Source organism: Podarcis tiliguerta (genome assembly GCF_965153285.1).
Source record: "Podarcis tiliguerta genome assembly, chromosome: 7".
Classification (NCBI taxonomy): Eukaryota; Metazoa; Chordata; class Lepidosauria; order Squamata; family Lacertidae; genus Podarcis; species Podarcis tiliguerta.
Window position 1 is genome coordinate 57068032 of NC_139540.1, and position 21432 is coordinate 57089463.

A 21432-nucleotide genomic window follows, 5' to 3' on the forward strand; every position below is an offset into this window, starting at 1 on the left:
CGCTGCGCCACACACCGTTTTTTCTTCATGAAATGAAACATCAAATGAGATTTTACAATGACAAAAAAGAATTTTATAGCTGTACTAGCTGGCAAATGATGTACTACAGTGGTTTTACACTAGTCTCATTGTTCTGAGCTTTGAAATTCCTGAGGCTAAGCCGACATGTGCTCAGAGCATGCAATCCAGCTCATATTTTTTTTAAAAAAAATGTTATCACACATCAAAGCTATGGCTTAATGAACAAACCATGTGGACTTATGAAACTGCTAAAACTCCTAGAGTGTAGATCAGTCTCTTTCTCTGGTTTAAAATCTTAACCTTAACTCTCCCAAAAGCATTGGCCTGGGATAGAGATGGGGGGCGGGATCAGGTTGTGAGGAAGTCTAAAATGCTCCAAATGGAAAGAAATAGCATATATCCTTTAAGCTTGTCTGCACAGATACCTTATTGTGCATCAGACTCTCTTTAATGCGTATTTAATGAGCATTACTGCTGTAGTATCTGGACTGCACTGCACGCAGCTGGGAATATGGATGTATGCTCTTAAAATGCCCAGGATTAAAGAGGAGAGTGTCTTCATAAGCATAGTAATCAGTGGATCTGAGAAATTGCTAAGACGCGTTGAAATGCTTAGCAGGCAGCAACATTCACAGTGGCTTTCAAATTCTGATAATTTCAGACACATATAATCTCGCATTTCCCTCTTGTTAAAATTGACTTTTATTCCTTCCTACTTCTGGGTTAATTACAGTATCATTTAACTATTTATTTACCTTTTTTTTACACTCTCCCAGCTAGTGCAAAGTTCCTCTCCTTTACTTTCTCTTGTGCACTCTCTCTCTCTTTTCTACTTTTGCTAAATAATACATGATAACGCTGTGAAATCAAGTCTGAATACAATATATATGAACGATTCGCTGGCTACATTTTTTAATGGTAACTATTCAGTCTGTAGAAAGTTCAAACTACTATTCAGCTCACAAACCCATTTAATTCATTCATATTAGTGAATGTATAAATGCAGGTAAGAGGCACAGAACCTCCTTGGTAGATTAAAAAATGTCAGAAAGGCCCTGTATTTTTAATATTGAGTGCTGGAGGCCCATCTCCTGACCTAACATTTCTCATCCAGGTGCTTGCTAAGCAGCTTTCCTGTGGCCATATGAAAGATCTCCATGTAATGTTGTTGTTGTTTAGTCGTTTAGTCGTGTCTGACTCTTCGTGACCCCATGGACCAGAGCACGCCAGGCACTCCTGTCTTCTACTGTCTCCCGCAGTCTGCTCAAACTCATGCTGGTAGCCTCGAGAACACTATCCAACCATCTCGTCCTCTGTCGTCCCCTTCTCCTTGTGCCCTCCATCTTTCCCAACATCAGGGTCTTTTCCAGGGAGTCTTCTCTTCTCATGAGGTGGCCAAAGTATTGGAGCCTCAGCTTCACGATCTGTCCTTCCAGTGAGCACTCAGGGCTGATTTCCTTAAGAATAGATAGGTTTGATCTTCTTGCAGTCCATGGGACTCTCAAGAGTCTCCTCCAGACCATAATTCAAAAGCATCAATTCTTCGGCGATCAGCCTTCTTTATGGTCCAGCTTTCACTTCCATACATCACTACTGGGAAAACCATAGCTTTTATAAATAATAATAATAATAATAATAATATCTTTATTGTCATTGCCCCCTTCGGGGACAACGAAATTACTTGACTGCTCCATAAAAACACTAATTAAACAATACAGTATAATACAGCAAGGGAGATTAGATGACTTTCAAAGTCCAGGCTTCCCATTCAGGGCCAAGATTGCTCTGGAGAAGAAGCTGTTCTTAAGACAGCTTGTTCTTGTCTTCATCGTCCTGTATCTCCATCCCGACGGCAAGAGCTCGAAGAGACAGTGACCAGGATGCGATGGATCTTTTACTATGCCCAGTGCCTTCCTATGGCACCTTGTGGCATAAATCTGCTCTAAGGTGGAGAGTGGGCAGCCAACAATGCTCTCTGCTGCCTTAACAACCCTGCACAACCCCATCCTGTCCTGGGCCTTAACAACCCTGCACAACCCCATCCTTTTACTATACGGACCTTTGTTGGCAAGGTGATGTCTCTACTTTTTAAGATGCTGCTCCATGTAATAGTAAGCCCTTAATTTAGCAACAGGCTATATTCATCTTCTCTAAAGGAAACATGGCATTATTTACCAAAATAGCATTAAGCAGTCCTTCTATAAATCAAACCAACAGAAAGCAAACATTCTAATATCCTTCTGAACCACAATATAAAACCCATAGTGAATAAATGAAAAGATACATGCGTACATGTCCATTTCCAAGCAAAATCAATATGACTGCTGTTGAAACGACAGTCTTGAAATTATTCTTACTTTTCACACCAGTCCTAAAAACACTTGTCTGAAGGTCCGTCCCATAGTTTACAGCAGTGCTTTTTTCTGGGCGGGGGGGGGGGACACATACCTCCAAACATTTTCCAACGGGAATCTAACGGGAAAAGAAGCTAATTTTTAAAACATTTTTAGTTTCTTCTCTAGCACAGTGAATCGCCAGTTCTGTTGCAACCCCCGATGGCGACCTCATTTCCTGTCATGGTGTTTCCTGAGTCACAGACGGAATGAGAGTACTGCTAAACATTTTAATTTTTTTTGAAATTTTTTTACAGTAAAAGCTGCTTTTGAACAAACAGGGTAAATTAGAAATCACATTGTGAACTGTCCCGTGATCTTCAGATGAAAGACGGTATACAAATTTCAAAAATATACACATATTGCATAGCAACACCTTACCAATGGTACAATTGCAAACTTCTGTAGAAGACAGCAAAGAGTTTCATAGTCCTGCTCTTGGATATATATATATTTTTAAGTACTTGTAAAAAAAAAAGAAGCAGTGTCTTTCAAGAAGCGTTTGCGCTAGGTGCGTATATCAGATGGCATTTTATAATTTGTAGCTATAGTGGAAAGCATAGCTATACCCCACAGCCACAAGTATTTATCTAGTAGGGGTGTACTTGAGGGATGATGTCAAAGATGTTTACCCATTTTTGTCAAATATTGTGCAGGTGCGTCAAAATCAGTCTAGGATATCAGTTCTGCGCTACTGCAACCACTGGTGAACCAACTGTGAGGAATGGAACAGGTGAAGAAAGCTTAAGTCATCTCTGGGCTGTGAAAGCAACATTGAAGGGTGTCGTGAGGGGAAATTGAGGCCTCTTGAAATGGCCCAGAGGGTCTTTCTTCTGCTTTAGTTGAATGTGTTTAAGGTTTATATGAAGAGGTTCACACAAAATAAGAGAAAGCTTCTGCACCTTGAAAATGAGCCTTGCCTTGAAAAGCCTTTTTATTAAATAAATGCTTCTCTCCCAATAAATACCAATATTCAGAACAGCAGCAAGCGGAGGAGAGGCCTGAAGGTAGCCTGAAAAAAAGAAGCAGCTGCTGTCATACCACAGGTGTGAATCTTCAATTAAGAACCATCATGCTTTTCTGTCAACACTAATGAAATTCAGATGACAGGTATTAGAGCTGCTTTAGGAAAGTTGTTGGGTTGGGGTTTTTTTTAAAAAAAATATATTTTGGTTTCTTTTTCCCGTTCCCCATAACAACCACAGTAAGGACTACTTGCCAACAGGAAAGTAATGATGCGATGGGAATGACAAAAAATGGGTTTCTAAATGAGGTAACAGCAAGGTAGGGAAGAAAAAGGGAACAAACTGGTGCCCTTTCGAGCTCTGACAAGGTAGATAAGCCCAGAACTGCCATATTTGGAACAGGGACTGACAACTTTCCATGGAGGATGTTTCATTGAAAATTTATGCCACCCATGCTGGAATTCAATCTAGGCTTCCAAAGGCAGAGTTGAAGGGGAAACTTTCAGGGTAGTAAGTGAGCAGAAACAAACAATTTACATCACAGAGATAAGTTAAATCCATTTAACACAAAATTCACTTGGAAATAGGGAATATTTTCCAGCTCCCCCTTTTGTTCAGGCAATGTATGTGCTGGGAACTGCCATAAACGAGAAAACTAAACGTTTTAGGGGGGGATAGATTGAAGTATGCAAAGGCAAGCTGAGGATGTTTTTGTGAGATATGTTAAAAGTAAACACGCACACACAGCCAGGCTAGTAAAATTTTCTTTGAAGCTGCCATTTAACATCCACCCTGCACAGGATCCTTCCAAGAAAATTTGGTAAAATATGTATGTGGGCAAGTTTTAGTGAATCAAGTCCAATCAGTGATTCTGTGACTGAAAAACCTAGAGGCAGACCAGGGAGAGATTTCTGAAGAACTGGAATTGTGACCAGAGTTTTTAGGGAAATGGTTGCAAAACCAAAAGTTATAAGGTGGCTTCATGATTAGCTTCAGAAATAAAGCACTGAAGTTCCAGAAATGAGGACTTGGTTAGCACATGGCGTTAACTGCAATGTAGCAGAAGGAGGGATAAAGTTTTAACTTCCTTGACCATTTTTCCCTCTTCCCTTTTTCCTGTTCTTCCTACTGATTATCATGCATTATGCTTTGAACTAGGAAGATGAGATTCACCAGTTTCCAAGCCACCTTCTTAACCAGACAGCTAGGAAAGGTCAGAAGCAGGGCAGACAGTTGTTCCCTGTGCATTGAATGTGCCTGTTCTATTCTAGATAGACTTTCTTTTGCTCAGGCACCTGCACAGTGTGAGACCTATTACAAATTTATAAGTCTCAATTCTGTCATGCAATTTACTTGCTCGCTTCCCAGCAGAAGCCCACAAAGAAATTCTCTGCATTAGAATCCTAATTCATTGAATATCCTCACTGCGCTTTCCCAACAAATAGGGCACACACAAAAATGAAGCTGAGTTGCAATTGCAGGAAATACACAGCATATTAGACCTGATGAAGTGTTTCAGCATTCAGAATGGCTCGCTAGTGAGGGGAGAGAGACCCAGTCAGATAGCTTTGCTTAATAAACTCAGTGGTGGCCAGAAAAATAAGGGCCTATTCGCAGGGCTCAGCCTTTGAGCTTGCATCAGTCCACACTGACTTTTCAGCAGCACTACCAGACTACATGCTTATGGGAGAGTCAACAACATGCTTTAAACTTAGCAAACAGTCCATTGCCAAAGTTGCAGGAAACCTAATAAACGCTGTAGGAATTCTAAGCATTGTTCCTTCGAAACTGTAATCTTTAGGAAAGGCAAAATCAGTTCCTGAATTTCAATTCAGAGAAAATACAATGTGTTCACCTTACATTTAGGATGACAAAACAAAAAAATGGGGTGGGGGAATTAAAGTGCAAATACAAGGGAACAAAAGAGGATTTTATTTTGCATTAAAATTACATTGTTTTCCAAGGGCCAGGGACTTATTCAGCAAAAGCTCAGCAGTTAGCATCATTCCAGAGGTAGTCACAGTAAATCAACACACATCTGACTGAGGTCACATTCATACCACACATTTAAATTGGAGAGTTTCCTAGGAAGTTCAAATAATCAGATCAGGCACTTTGGAGAATTTCTAGTGAGTCTGGTCAGGCTGGGGGTTCTGCCAATATGAGGAGTTGAAGCAAGGAGGTGGAGCCATCAGAGGCCTTATAAATGCACTTAACTCACCAATACTTTAGTATGGGAACTTATTTCAGGTGTAGTTCAGAGATTTTGTAAAAATTAGTTCAGTTAACTTTGTTGAAATGAGCACATGCATTACAAACACTGGTCTTGAAGCAAGGACAGGTGGCAAGTTGTAGCACCAAAATCCTGAAAGTCCTTTCAGCTGTTCTTTGACTTCGACAGCTACACTAAGACTGAAACATTGCCTGTTCACAGCTGTCACTGAGATACAAACAGCTTTCCTTCTAATCTGCAGTACAAAAGGAGTTCATGCCTTCAGATGACTCTGGTATAGAAGATTTGGTCATGATGCAGGAAAGAATTAAATAACCTAGGGGGCCTATGAGAAAGAAGACTCAAAATGTGCTCCCCATTCTTCATAGCCCATTGTAAGGTGGATTGGAATTTGAATAGATATAGAAACAGTATATACAGTAGAAATAGGAAAAACTTTTCAAATCAAAAGCTGCTCAGAGCTTTCCAGAGGCTCAGCAAAATACTATGGGAAGTGATTTCTTGGAAGTTGATGCAAGTATAATTGTGCAGGAATGGGATTACTACTGAGGATCTAGCATATATATGACATGTATGTTAAAAATAACAGACACAGAAAAGGTAGTCAAGCAGACAATGGATTTGTTGAGAAATTTAGTATAGTTATAACACATTGGAACATGGAAGTATGAGCCTTTATTCTTCCTTATGTGTTGTTTGGTGTAACTTCATGTGTCGTTTGGGTGTGTTTTCTTTTTCTGGATTATTGTTGATGATACCTTACAATTTATTTTATGGAAATATACTAAGCCTTGTTAAGTATTGTTATCATTGGGGGTGGGGAGTACAACCTTGCAAAGGTGTGGGATTCTCACGATGAGGCTTCTCTGGAGGTTCATGGCAGATTAATCCTGCAACCTCCACACAAGATGGGCCTGCTAAACCATTAAAAGTGAAATGTTGACCACGGGAACATTCAACACACTTGAGGATGGAACGGCCACTTCTGATGTGAAGGTGTGTGAGGCAAGAGAAGAGATTTTGAGAGTGAGCAATGGCTGGGCAGTTGGTGGGCCATGAACCATCCTTCCCACTTCTCTGTCAGTCATCCATCCTCTGAAAAGCAATGAGAGAAACAAAGCAATAACCATCAGGAAATATATATATACTCACAGTTTATTTATAGATTATCTGCTGCTGTTAGAAGTTGCCTCTGGCTGCCACTTAGCTGTTGAGCCAAGTTCAAGCTCTTTGTTTGCCAGTACCAAGCCCTATAAAGCTTGGGACCCAGGATATCTGAAAGATTGTTCCATCCCTTATATACCCAATCACTGTGCTGTGCAGAAGAGGGGCTCTTATGAGTATCATCTCATCTGTTCCATATCATACAGGAATTGAACTCCTTCTCTTAACATATCAGACAAAGGCCATCTCTCTTGTCTTTTCTTTTCGGCACCTACTGAAGTCTTTTCTTTTTCAACAAGTCTTATAAGTGTAGATCTTTCTGCACTTAAAGAACTGTGTCTGCATCTGTGCTGGATTTGAAATGTTTCTCACATACGGAATTGTTTTTGTTTTTCTATATGGAATTGGAGATATATATATATATATATATATATATATATATATATATATATAGTTGGTGATTTACTGTGAAATCGCTTCCTGATATTTTATGGGAAGCATTTCATAAATGGAATCCGACGGATAAATAAGGAGTTGTGGGTAATTCAGAAATAATGTCATTTGACATGTGTGGTAGATGGTGGCGAGTAAAATGATGCTTTAACAATCGCCAGGGGAAAATGCATAAAAATTATCCTTCGCAAATCTCCTCCTTATAAGATGTCAAAAGCCTTCACACTGCATATTAAGGAACATGGAAATGAGCACTGACATAGCAAATAATGCTAAGTGAATAAATGCTTCAAACAACTGAAAATAAACCAGTGTGCCAGTAGAAGCATAATTTAACCCCAAATACCAGAGGAGTATAGTGGTTGGGAGGTTTACGGAATGATGTGTGTTTATGTATGTGGGTGTATTATAAGAGAGGCCTGCTATAGATTCCACAGTTCCCAAGCTGTCGTATATAGGCTCCATGCTCCATGCATAAAACTGCTGAAATTTCAAAGGCTCCAATGATATGCCATTGTTTTAGCAGACTCTATGGCTAAAGCAAGGCGGGTGTTTGTTTTGCTTTGTGGGGCAATGGGGAGAATCTTATTCCATTATGGGCATCTCACAGTATTTGGCAGTAGTACTGAACTACAATACTTCAATAGAAATGTAGAATTTTCTCATAGAAAGAAGCAGCATTCAAGAGCAATAATTATATGGAATAAAGATGGAAAGCTTTCAGCTTTCACTGTGGACGCTTATGCCATATTGTGAAAATGGGTGGAGAGAGACGTTAAATGGTTAGGGATCTTGAAGTGAGCCTAATTGCACACAGCTGTGCTGAAAATGCAAGCAATTAGATGAGCTTATCTTGGGCACGTTCTGAAGGGGGGGCAGGCTCTCTAAGTGTCTTTTGTTTTGGATACCCCAAGATAAAAACAAGAGATGGATCTATAAAAATAAGAAATATTAATAGTGTTATAATGGTGTATTTAGGAGCACTGTAGATGAAAGTCCTTGACTGGCTTATGTAGCTGGAATAAAGGAGACCGACTTCTGGAGACACCTGATATTGAGAAGGAAAGTCCATTCAAAACTTAACATACATGTTTAACAGCAGACTCAAGCTTATTAAGCACTAAAATGATGAAACACCAATAATAGCACAAATTTCTCACAATGGTAACTTCTTAAGAATGAGACCCACTTGGAACAAACTTGAAATTGATTGAATTGAAGTCATAGAATGGAAGGAAAATGCACAGAATGGGGTGTGGAAGCAGTAGTTGATCTGGAGAAACTTTTGACTCCTCTTGTCTGGTTTGTTGTATCTGAGCTGGATCTAAGCAGGCTTACAGCCTTTTTTTTTATTCCTTGGACTCTTCCCATAGTCACTACGGTAGACTGGTGAAAAAGAGAACCATGGTCCTATAGCACGAATAGCTATGAAGAAATTTCAGCAGGTAGAGTTGGCATGACCAGCAACATCTGCCGAAATTCATTCTTCTGCACTCTGTTAAAGGTGCAGCAGCCCTGTCCTCAGCTTCACTTGGCTACCTAATGTACACTGAAGAAAGTCAGCGTGTCTACAATTTATAATGCATAAAGACCTGCCCTGGTCCTTGCCAGCCAAGTGGCCAGGAGAGAATAGTGCAAGGTAAAAGAAGAGAATAGTGCAAGGTAAGGGACGCGGGTGGCGCTGTGGGTAAAACCTCAGTGCCTAGGACTTGCCGATCGTATGGTCGGTGGTTCAAATCCCCGCGGCAGGGTGAGCTCCCGCCTTTCGGTCCCAGCTCCTGCCCACCTAGTAGTTCGAAAGCACCCCTAAGTGCAAGTAGATAAATAGGTACCGCTTTATAGCAGAAAGGTAAATGGCGTTTCCGTGTGCTGCTCTGGTGCTGGCTCGCCAGAGCAGCTTCGTCATGCTGGCCACGTGACCCGGAAGTGTCTCCGGACAGCGCTAGCCCCCGGTCTCTTAAGTGAGATGGGCGCACAACCCTAGAGTCGGACACGACTGGCCCGTACGGGCAGGGGTACCTTTAAAAGAAGAGGCATTTGTGTTTTGCATCTATTTTTATGTGGTAAACAAAAGTAAGTGTTCAACTGCCTGAGCGCATTAGGCGCATATGTTATACTCAAGGAAGTGCTTGGAAAGATATATATGATGTGTGCACCTGAAAGAGGAAAAAGGTTAAGTTAAATCAATCACACCCATCTCCTGTAATAACCAGCAAGCTTATGTTGTTGGGGACCTGTATCGAATCTTCCAGGTATGAAAAAACACGTTCAGAGATAGTTCACTTACAGCAAGTTACAGTCACCTGGAGAGCTGAGCCCCCTGAAATTAGCTCATATTGCATCAGGCAGATAAAAAGCCAGTATAAGAGGGAGAGAGAGAAAAAAACACATAATTGCAAGACTCCGATTGTGAATGTTATAACCTCTGGGCTCTACATTTTACCATTCAACTGAACAGATAACATTTATGCATATGGAGCTGTTGTATTGCTAATTCCCGAAATAATGTGTGCAGCATGGCATATCATTCCACTGACAAGCAATTGGCAGGTAGCTTTTACAATAGCAAGATGGATTCACAGCATGGAATGTGTTGATTGCTCGTGTCAATCCCTTTGCAATTTTAAACTAGTAGTAATTAGAGCTATAAATCTCTCCCAAGTATAATTAGATTACTATTTATACCTATTGTCATTAAAACCAGCCTGAGACAATTACTTTTTTTGGTTCCATTGCCGGCAAAAGTCTCTTTAAAAGCAATAATCACAGTGTTTAACGCAATCCATATTCCTAATTCTATAATGCAAAATATCAAGGAAATTAGGCTGCCTCCCTCTTATACCCAATGAGATGATATGGCAAATTCACTTGTGTGGGTTTCCTAAATTACACTTATCAGTGCTGGATTAAAGGGCATTCGTTCATTGAATAACACTCTAGACTACATTTATTTGACAGATATGTCATTCCCCTTTTCCTATCCATATATGTAACGATGCAAGCACAGTCCATTTAGCTTTCCTCTGCTTTGCTTCAAAATGGGCAGGCTCTGGATATTTTCATTTTCCTCTCAAGTGGAAGCATACCCACTGCCTCTCTGTCATAGGAAAAGGAATTGTGTCACATTCTGAATAGGAACACTCCTTAATTTGTATTGTCCCTTTCAACACAATAAGCATGATCATTACCCTCATTCAGTACTTGAGACATCTCCATATTTTTGTGGTAACATGGGGCCAGCTTTTCCCATCCATAGTGCAGGTGGATTCAGTCCTTGCGAATTAAGCTGCTAACCCATTCCTATGATCATTTTGTCTTATGACCAACTGATTGCACACAAGTTTTCTTCCTCATATTGATAAAGCTATCGCATAGAGCTCTCTTGTATGGATCATCATACAAGTAAATTTCAGCGGGTTAGATGAACTATAAGCACTGCATGAAAAACACAGGAATGAGAATCGACACGTAAGATCTTGCAAAGATGGCTGTTGGATTGGAGGCCTGAAAATCTGCATCAACTTTTAGACCTCCTAGACCAAGTAGGAGAGGAGGAAGCCCCAGCTGATTCTTCCACTGGTCCTTCTGCCTACCCTTTTCTTCTGCCTAAAGTAGACATCAGGAGTCCCATTTTGCCCCACTGCTGGTGAAAAGATAGGCAAATGAGAGGACTAGGGCAGAGCAGGAGGGGACACCCATGGTCACATCAACTCTTGCTGTATCTGGGTGCTCAAATGCACACTTTGTGGTATGTTCTTCATTCAGATAAAGATTCTAGAAAGCTGTCATTTGTAGTGTTATTAAAAAACAACATTTTAATGCAGAGATGAGCAACTTGTGGGCTTCTTGTTGGGCTCCAACGACGTCCCAACAGCTAGAATAGCCAATGGTCAGGGACGATGACCATTAGCTGCAGTCCAGCACCATTTCCGGGATGGGGGCTAAAGGTTCCCCACCTGTTTGAAAACATGCTTAATTTTTCCAAACTAGTTTTATAGATTAAACTGCAGCATGCAGCACATTCTTTCATTACCTGATAAAGTACTCATCCCTTCTATTCCCTTACACACAAATAATGTGAAGAAGCCATGCAAAGTATACTTGAAGCTGTGAGTTTCTATTTTTCTTGCATTAACCATAGGTATCTTTTGGACACGGGGAAAACCAATCACTAGACCATTATGAAATTGAATGTAACACGAATGGCTGCTCCCAGCATAGAGGCTGGTTAATGGACTGCGGGATAATCCTTTTCAAGCACATTTTTAGCAAGTGGTCCAAAAAGGCGATAACAGTTCCACGAACCTCTTGTGTTTCCAGTGCTGCAATGCCAAAACTTTCACAAGCACTCTATTCACTAGGGACCAGGGGGTTATAAAAGTATGAATTCCTTAATAATGAAAGAAGAACATTCAAACCTGATGTTCTCAACCTAGACAGGCTTTAGAATAGACTTTCCATGTTGTGTGAGTTTTGACCATTTAAACTCCCTTAAATTGATGTTCTTGTAGTGCTTTCCCAAACTTATCCAAGAGCTGGCATTGTTTCTAGCAGTCCTGTGTGTATGCGCGCACACACAAATATGTGTGCACTTGCATGTGTGCATGTATTGAATTAATATTATTTACAAGCTTCTAAAGTCTGCCACAGAATGTTTGAATCAATGCCATTCAGCATATCACAATTATAGTTGTTCTATATTTAAAAAAAACACTGGAAAGTTCATTTCTTCCTCCTGGATCTATTTATATTCCCTGTAATTTTAGCTTATGTGGAAATGATGCCTTAAAGATCAATGTTACAGCTCCACCTATTACACTAATATTTTTTAAAAAGAAAGGCCACCACAAGTATATACCTAGTGATGGACCTCCCAGAATTATTAAAGGCTAAAGGGAGCCTGGATCTAACTCCCTGAATGTTGGATTTGAAGTGGTCAAAAGCATGGAACATTATGGCCTCATGGAGGCACAGCCTATGAAAAATATAGTATTTGTAAATCCAGCAAACTATATGTGTATAAAGATTAACCATGTAATGTAAAATGGTGCAGAGTCAAATGGATTAATTGGTCCAAAATTAAAATACAGTCGTAACTTGAAAGTTGAACAGAATCTGTTCTGGAAGTCTGTTCGACTTCCAAAACGTTTGACTTCCCAAGTGTGGCTGCAGGAAGCTCCTACAGCCAATCGGAAGCAGCGGAAGCCCTGTCAGACATTTGGCTTCCAAAAGAATGTTTGAAAACCGGAACACTCACTTCCGGTTTTTGATTGTTTGGGAGCCAGAACTTTCAACTCCCAAGGCGTTTGAGAGCCAAGGTATGACTGTACAACAGTGCTGTTAATATTAAAAAGGCAGGAAGGTTTTACAATTGCAGAGTCATTATTTGAAATGTCTTGTCTATATCTTATTCGCAAATGGCAGTGTTTTGGAAAATAAAAATAAAGGTGTTAACTTACAACTGCTACCAATTTCCAATTCTTATGCTCCTTCCATTTTCTAGTGAATGGAACAGTTGGACTTTCCTAATTATGAAAACAAGATTCTTGTTCAGTGGAACATTCTTCCCAAAGCTTGTCTTTCTATGCTAGGGAGGGACACTAAAGATAGAGATAGCTGACACACAACAGTATTTGTAATGGGTGCAAATATTGTATGTGTTTCAAGGGATGAAGCACTTCATGTACTGCATTTATTGGTAGGAAGGAATTGCTCTTATGTGGATCCCCCCCCCTTTATTTTTCTTGTGGACCCAACACAGCTGCCTTTGTTCTTTGTGAGACTTGACTTGGAAAATACTGAAATACTTGGAAATACTATCCATTCAATAGTTGGTTCCAGAAGTGGAGGAAGAGGATCTTAGCCCACCTGGTCTTGGAACTTGATTCCCTGAGGAAACATACCCTCCAACTGCTAGGTAAAGCAACCTGGCTTCTGCTTTTTATCTAGCGCTCCAGCTAAAATTAATCTCCACCTCTGTTCATACAAGGTCTACCTAGTTTCTCTGTTTGCCCGGTCAGCTTGCAAAATAATTTCACCTAAGGGTGAAATATAGATCTGGGTATGTATCTGCATATGAGTTATGATAATAGCTGTTGTATATTTCTGCTTCGGTGCAACTCGATACTTGACTATCTCCTAAAGAAGAACAAAAAGCGCTGAAAGGCATACAATTGTGACAACAATATGTCGATAGTCAGAATAGATTCCTGATAGAGTAGGCAAAGTAGCGTTAAAGTCGCAAAAGTGTATGTTTCCGCAAGGCTCACAAATAACAATATAGCACAAAAACAATGATTATTGTACTGAAGAATGCTCTGAGCAGCAGATGACTTCTGGATATGGCCCTGTTTCAAATATCTTCCTCGGGTGCTGAACACCTCGAAAGTGTTTCAAAGCTTTAACTGCAACTTTCAGAACTGGGAGGATGTCAGGAATGGGTATATCCAGGGCTTTTTTTCAGCTGGAACTCACCAGAACTGAGTTCCAGCAGCTCTTTAGTGTGTTCCAGCATCTCTGTAGCATTGCCCCATCACGGCGCTTGGGGATGTCCTACAGAAGCGATCAGAGCTGCATGGCAGAGGTCGGTGGCGCAAAGTGGCAGTTTATGTTATTTAGCCATGGTGGTGGGGCAAGTGGGCGAAGAAGAGGTCCTCCCTCTTAACAACTTAACAACTTTGGTTCTGGCACCTCTTTTTCTAGAAAAAAAAAAGCCCTGGGTATATCTCCAAATAAGTTACTTGATTCCAAGATAATACTACTATGAAGGTCCGCAATTACAGGCAGGCTTGTTTGTGATGTTATCTACTAATATGGCCTCATTTGAACGTTTTCTGCCTCATCTATAACTTCATCTTAAGACTCCTACAGGATGCAGACATGGGGGGGGGCTCTTCTCTCCCCACTTCTGCTTTGGGTATTGGCCCTACCATGTTTATTTTAAGCACTAAAATCCAGTATCCAAGGGTCTGTGCAGTGTGCAAACACTGCCAGATTATCAGTGCTTTAAATTTTGACAACCCTGATCACCTGCTTGGGGAGAGGTTCAATTTAGGCTGAATTTCCCTTTCCCCAAGATGAAGACAGCGCTGATAATCTGTTCAGCTTCAGAAAAACCTCCGAGGCACATGTGGCTTCAAGGCCTAGTCTATATTCTGGAATTAAAACACACACACCAGATAAGCAAGGCGGTACATGTTCAAAACCAGGTCCCTAAGTAAGCATTTAATTAATATAAATAGAGGAGTCATTACTATTTAATCAGATATCTGAACAACCCCTATTTAAATTATGTACAGATGTAATCACATAAAATGAGACTAGGGCGCATCACTTCCTCTCCCGCCCCCAAGCCACCACTTCTGCAAGCTCTGCACACTTTAATTTTACTGTGGCAGCTTATTTAAACAGGATCACATTTATTTCATTACATCTGACTTGTTTGGGAGGTTTCTGATTAATGTAACTCTGTTTTCAGCCAAGCAAACACACATCCAGTTACTGTTGCTGTTTAGGATTTATTTAACTCACAAAGTGTGGCATAATCTTTATTGTATTTGCTCTGAGCAACCTTATAACCCTATGTGGATCTTCAAAGGGCTCAGAAAGATACGGAGAGGGGCCACACCCCAACCTCCAATTGTTCATAAGAATGGGTTGCACAGAGGCTCTAAATGCACAGTCTGTATCCTGAAACAAATGAGGACACATACCATGTGTTGATGTACATTGGGCTCCAGGCATACAGGCCTCTGTGCACAAGTTCTGATATTCACAGGGGGGTCAGTGGCAGGACCAGCAAGCGCAATCCCATAATGCAACTGTATGTGTTTGTTTCCATCTGTTTCCTGTTGCAGCCAAGCAGTGAGCACACAGGGTACTAAGACCAGACCAGGCAACTCCTGACAGTCAGCTGGAATGAGTCTTTCAGGGATGAGGAACCTATTGGACTACAACCCTCATTATCCCTGACCACTGGCTATGCTAACTGGGGCTGATGGGTGTTGGAGTCAAACGATACCTGAGAGGGTCAATGATGCTATTCAGTGCCCCAAAATTATGTATTCATTTATTTTATTAAGCTGATATATCACCCTTCATCTAAAGATCTTAGGGTGGTTCATAAAATAAAATAAAATAAAATACAAGCTAAGAAACACAGGAAAGAATTAAAAACAACAAAACAATACCCCACCCCAACAGACAAATTTAAAAAGATGTAGAATATTAATCAGACAAATGCCTGGTTGAAGAGAAACATTTTTTGCCTGGTGCCTAATATAATGGTGGCAGGCAAACCTCCTTGGAGAAATCGCATTCCACAAACAGGGAGCCACTACAGAGAAGGCCCATTCTCGTGTTGCCACCCTCCAGACCTCACATGGAGGAGGCACACAAGGAAGGGCCTCAGATGCCCATCAACTGTGTGGATAGTTCAGTTGGTTAGAGTGTGGTGCTGATAATGCCAAGTTTGCAGGTTCAATTCCCCTATGCAACAGCTGCATATTCCTGCAGGGGTTTGGACTAGGTGGTCCTCAGGGTCCACTCCAACTCTACAGTTCTATGATTCTATGATGAATGTAGAGCCCTGGGTGGTTTTTACAAACTTTGAGTGGAGATGGCCCCATTCAGACTGCATAATGCTACCTCTCCTGGGCTCAGACCCTATAAGTGCCAGGCTCCTGGTCCATCTAATTTTTCGTGACTATAAAATCGCCACAGCAGACAGTCCTAGTTTAGCATCAGAATCTGAGTCAATTAACCAAGGGGAATAGGAGCCCGGTCACAACAACAAATTAACTGTTCAGGGCCCTGGATTTCTGCACAATGGTGGAGTTGCAAAATGTCATCACTGTTACCACCTGCACTCTAAATGCAGTTAGATCACACTAGAAACCTTTAATGGCTACCTGTACAAAGCTACAGGAGTGTTTCTCACCACGTCATCATACGTGAAACTCACATTAGTACAGGGATATGAAGCACTTAAAATTGCAGCCGCCAAGTTCAAATAGTGTATCTGAAACTAGCCAATCCAGGGTGGTGTAATTTTTATAGTTTCGAATAAGGATTAAGAGGCCCAGGGTTCAAACCCTTACTTAGCCATGAAGCTCACTCGTAACTTTGAGCGAGTCCCCGGTCTCAGCCCAACCAACATCACAGGGTTGTTTTTAAGGTAAAATGGGGAGTGGGAGAGCCATGTGTGCCAGCTTGAGCTCTTTGTGGAGGAAAAGTTGGGTATAAATTTAATAAATAAATAATTTTCAAAATTGGACTTTTGAATTAGAAAAGAAATCAAATAGATTTCTTTGAATTAGAAAAGAAATCAAATGGAACCCGAAAGCCTCAATAGAACTCAAACCTGTTTGACTCCTTGCTCACCAGCTCCAAGCAACTGGTTCTGTTGCTCAATGTCTATGCAAAAATGATTAATTGCCTGCTGCTTGCCTCTGAGAATAATAATAATAATAATAATAATAATAATAATAATAATAAATATCTCAGCTCCTGCTGCTTGATATACTGAAAACAAATAAGCTGCATCTTTTAAACAGAACAACAAAAATTATTACACAGGAACATGTGTTAAAGATTAGCAGTGACAGCCACTGAGTGCTCAAAAGTGGTCATGACCTAGCTTCAAGTTGTGAAGTGTCCATAATTTACTGAGCATTTTAATGCGCATGGCATTTTAAAATCTATTACTTGATCCATCCTCTCTGCCAAACCTAGGGGGCAGGCCCTCGTTGTATTCTATTTGAACTTAAACTGAGAAAAGGGGGGCTGTTTTATGGCACTGGATATTACTAGATCTAGGAAACACTGCAGTTAAGAACATATTTGTTGAGCACAGAAGTGGGTAAGAAAAATACAGCACATCCAAAGAAAGGGCTACATTAACCTCTTCCTCTGCTCCTAATAGGTTCAGGAAAGAGCATCAATTTTCTGATATTTATGGCCTCCTCTAAACCTTCTTTGTGCCACTGCTCTTAACATTTTATCTGGATGATGTGTGTTTTACTTTATTGAAAGTGTATTGAAAAGCAATGCACTGTAGTTTATAACTGGCCTCTAGATGATGCTAGGATGCTTTATACTCCGTTCTGTTGAAGCACTACTTTACTTCAAACAGGACCTTGAACTCAAATTATTTGGTAGGCACTTTCTCCAGAGTCAGTGCTTCATTGTCTATCAGCTGAAAAACAAACTGTTCTCTGGAAGCCCCTCTCTGGCACTGCTTTACAGAGTACTGATGCTGATGGTGCTTAAATGGGTTTCCTGCAACTGTCGTTCCAGGGCTGCAGGCATACTGTGGTTTGGATTCAGTAGCTGGCTCTGCGGGGGCCAGTGAAGCATGATTGTGCCTACTGGGCAGAGGGTAGGGCTAGAAAGTGTTTTGGTCCCTTCCAACTCTATGGTTCTAACTTCCCACAATGACCATCTGTATCCACAGAATCCACAGAAGCATGTATTGTTCCTCGCAATGCAAAATGGAAATAGCCCTCATGAATGGAAAAATCTAGCTGGCATCAGTAGTTCTTCAATCTGGCATAAGTAAGCCATAATCAGAGGGCTCCAGTTATGGAGGTTGGGAATGTTGTTGCCACACTCCCAATCCATAAAGATAAGGTTGGTCTTTCAATTTTCATGGGGCCTCCAGATGACTGACAAGAAGAACCGACCAGGAATGAGAGTGACTGTAGAGTTAACTCAGCTGGTCGCCTGCTTGGAGAGAGGCTATCCTTGAGGAGAAGGCCTCCACCTTTCCCCACCTGGAAGCTACAATCTGGACAAGCTCTTAAGTGCTCTGTGTAGACTGCTGTCTCACACTTCTTTGTCAACTTCCATAAGCTTTACTGCACAAACCAGTCAGTGGTTTTTCAGAAGGACACCAATTGTGTCCAATGCAGTTTGCTTCCTAGTTCAGCCGGATGTTTTACACTACAACTCCCATCATCCCTGATTACTGGCCACACTGTCTGGGGCTGATGAGAGCTGTAGTCCACAATATCTGGACTACATGTTGGCTATTCCTAGTTTAGGTGACTCCATTAGATGAATCCAGCAGAGGGAACTACCGTTGTATGAAATTACTTCTATTCAGCCAATAAAGCCAAGAAGCAAAAGCTGATCTGCCAAAGCCCAGCCAAAAGACCTTCTCAGTCTTCTGGGGCATTGCAGAGAGAATAGCTGAGCAGAGGCAGTTTCTCCTCTGTAACAAGGCCACAGTGAAAGAAACAGCTGCATGCTGAACTTTTCTATCACAAAGGTTTTAGAAATAAAGGAACAAGCAAAACCTGCCTGCTTACATGTCCCAGCAGTTCAGGAAATAATTTGCCCATATTCTGAACCTGAACAACAATAGAAAGAAACGGCAGCTTGGGAAAGGTTGGGTATCCTAGATCTGACAGAGAGAGAAACAGTGGACAATCAGGAAAAACAAAGTCATGTTCAGGACACCTCAATGTGGCTAGCTCATAACATTTCTCTTTGCTCCTCTCCCTTATAAAGTAGTTAAAACTATGATTTCTAAGTGTGATTCCAGAGCCTGGAATAGTACATTAATTATACTAATAACTAATTATAACAGACACTAGCTGTTTCCCATACTGCTGTTGTCTAAGAACAGGCTGGTTGGTGCATGTAGTTCTGTTAACTATGAACTTCCCAAATCTGGTTCCAACCCGCCCCCGCACAAAAATATATATGCCAACATGATGTTTTGTGTCGCAAGCCACAGGTTTTATGTCACCAGCCACAATTGTATATTGATACATAGTTAATGCCTCCACCACCCCCAAATTAACATTGTCAATTCTCTTCCATAACTTTGGCATGGCTTTTGGGGGAAATCCAGATCGAGAGCACCAAAGATATATATTAACATAAACAGAACATTAGATACTTCCCAAGAAACTTAAAACACAGTACATGAGCCAATATCAGAGTCATACAGTATCTTATTGCATATCTAAAACTGACAGTATTTATTAACACTTATGAAGAGTGTCATGATGACACAGACCACTTTAATGCTCACATTTTGGTTATTCCGCATTATAAACTGTGACTCTTTTGTGGCTGCTATTAAAATCCAATATCCCTCCCGACATATTTGTGAACACACACATCTCATGCATGTACTTTTATATAGATAAAGATTGGTGTGCAAAGACTACAAGTCTGTGGGGAGGGATAGCTGCCTAGAAAAAGAATTCAGAGAGTTTAATAGACTGAACTTATTTTGAACCCACATATATTTTGGGATTTCATGTGAGGAACTCCAGCATATAGCCACTTTAGGAATTTTCATTATTCATACATCCATACTGACTGAATTTACAAAAGTTGCTGGCATAATATTTATGACATTCAGATGCTATTATAAAATACCTTGCAACTGAGCTAGTTAACCTAACTGTGGCTATAAACAGACATTTGGAAGAAATCTCCCCAAGATTATTGCTGGATTACATTTGCTTTTAGCTGAACTTCAAGGAATCAAGGGCAATTGTGAAATGTGTCATCACAGGCAGGTCTTAAGCCATCACACAAAATTCATACATTAAAGGCCTGTTAGGTCATCTGGTCTGTTTTGGATTCCATGCACTTTCCTGCTTTTTTGAAACTTATCCTGATAATATCTGTGCTGGGTTTTAGGCAAATATACTGATATATCACACAGGCATCATTTCCATAAAGTTATATGTTATATTGTAGATGTTATATTGTTATGTATGTTATATTATATGTATGTTATATTATAATATGTTATATTGTGTCCTCCACCATCTATTTGAGATTTATTCAGTCTCATACTCCACCTTCCAGGAAGGATCTGGTGCCAAGACTCATCTCTAAAACTGGCAATTGTAGAAGCCAGGTGGCTTCAACTCAGGTGACTTGGACACCATCACTGACTGCCCAGGAATATGGTGATCCAAACTAGACAAAACACTGGTGCATTCCAGGCTCTTCACTGTAGTACTGTTATGATGGTCTCTCAGCCTGCTGTATGTTGTCCCAGACTAAAGATTCATTTAGAGGGCTGCCAGTTTCCACTGTCCCTGACCTTTGGCCATACTGTCTGGGGCTGACAGAAGCTGGACATATGGAGGACTACATGTTCCCCACCCAGGGCTGCAGAACCTCCAGTCCATGTGCCTATTTAGGCCATTTTGGCCAAGTATATTCTAGAGCCTATTTTACATAGCACTCAAGAGAGATGTTGGCACTGTGTAAAGTAGGAGCTAGAATATACTTTTGTGGTTCCCAAAGACCTATAATTGATGGGAAGGAATATTCTGTAGCACATTTGAATAGCTGGGAGACAACTTTCTCACAGAAGGCTACCACACCCGCCCTGCCTGTGCTGGATTCCACTCCTGCTCTTCCAGGGAAAAGAACATGTCTACCATAAATAAATAAATAAATAAATAAATAAATAAAAACCAGTATAGGGCAGTGCATTGAAATACTGTATTGTAATGTAATTCCCCACTAGTCAATGCTTCTTTCTCTTTCCTGTATTAGTCATATGGGTCGTAATGAATGGATTACCATTGTGGCTAGTAAAATCTGGCTATGTATTTAAGTTGCTGAAGGCAAATGAGGATAATAGAGAGTGTCAGCAAGGAAGAACATTACTTCCTGGATGTCAGGGATGGGTTGTGGGCAGAAATGAGATGAACTGGGAGCCCAGAGCCAAAGCAGGAAGCGAGAGTCAAGGGGCAAAGCAAGGCGTCAGGGAGCAAGTCAGGAGCAAAGGACAAACCTGAAGGCAGGACCACAGAGCAAGCCAGAACTGAAGAAAAGTCAAAAGGTACAGCAACACAACAAACCTCAGGAAGACCCCATGGCTCTGGAACAGGAAACACACTTATACTCCTCCTCTGTCCATGAGGATCCAATAGCCTGCCTGGGTGTGCAGAGTCAGCCCAGGGCTTGAAGGAACTAGCTTTCCTAACGCATGAGGAAGTAAGGTGCCATTTTAAGTTTTTATAGATTTATCAAGGGGCTTTAAGATTGGCCCTTTCTGAACACAAAAACACATAATCACACAAACTAGTCGTGGCCTACATTGCCTGGCTTGCATATGGATTCACGCTTGGTGAAATCATGGAGTTCTTCCTTGTAAATATTGGCTGTAAAAAAAGGAAAAGGAAAAGAAAAAAACACCTTACACAGGTGACATTGTATGAAT

At 40.9% G+C, this 21432-nt stretch overlaps 1 protein-coding gene across 23 annotated transcripts in view; it reads right to left on the reverse strand.

The window, feature by feature from the left end:
- Window positions 1-5290: 5290 nt before the first annotated feature.
- LOC310681456 (uncharacterized protein) overlaps window positions 5291-21432 on the reverse strand; it is a 370382-nt gene continuing 354240 nt past the window's right edge. For 20 of the 23 annotated variants that reach the window (XR_014513284.1, XR_014513285.1, XR_014513287.1 and 17 more), the window contains one exon: window positions 5291-6707. Coding sequence is in view for 1 of the 23 variants with exons in the window: in XM_083449238.1 (XP_083305364.1) it covers window positions 6693-6707 (15 nt within the window). In the remaining 22 variants the exon portion in view is untranslated. The remainder of the gene's footprint in view (window positions 6708-21432) is intronic. The other 3 variants (XR_014513305.1, XR_014513306.1, XM_083449238.1) reach the window with 1 other exon arrangement.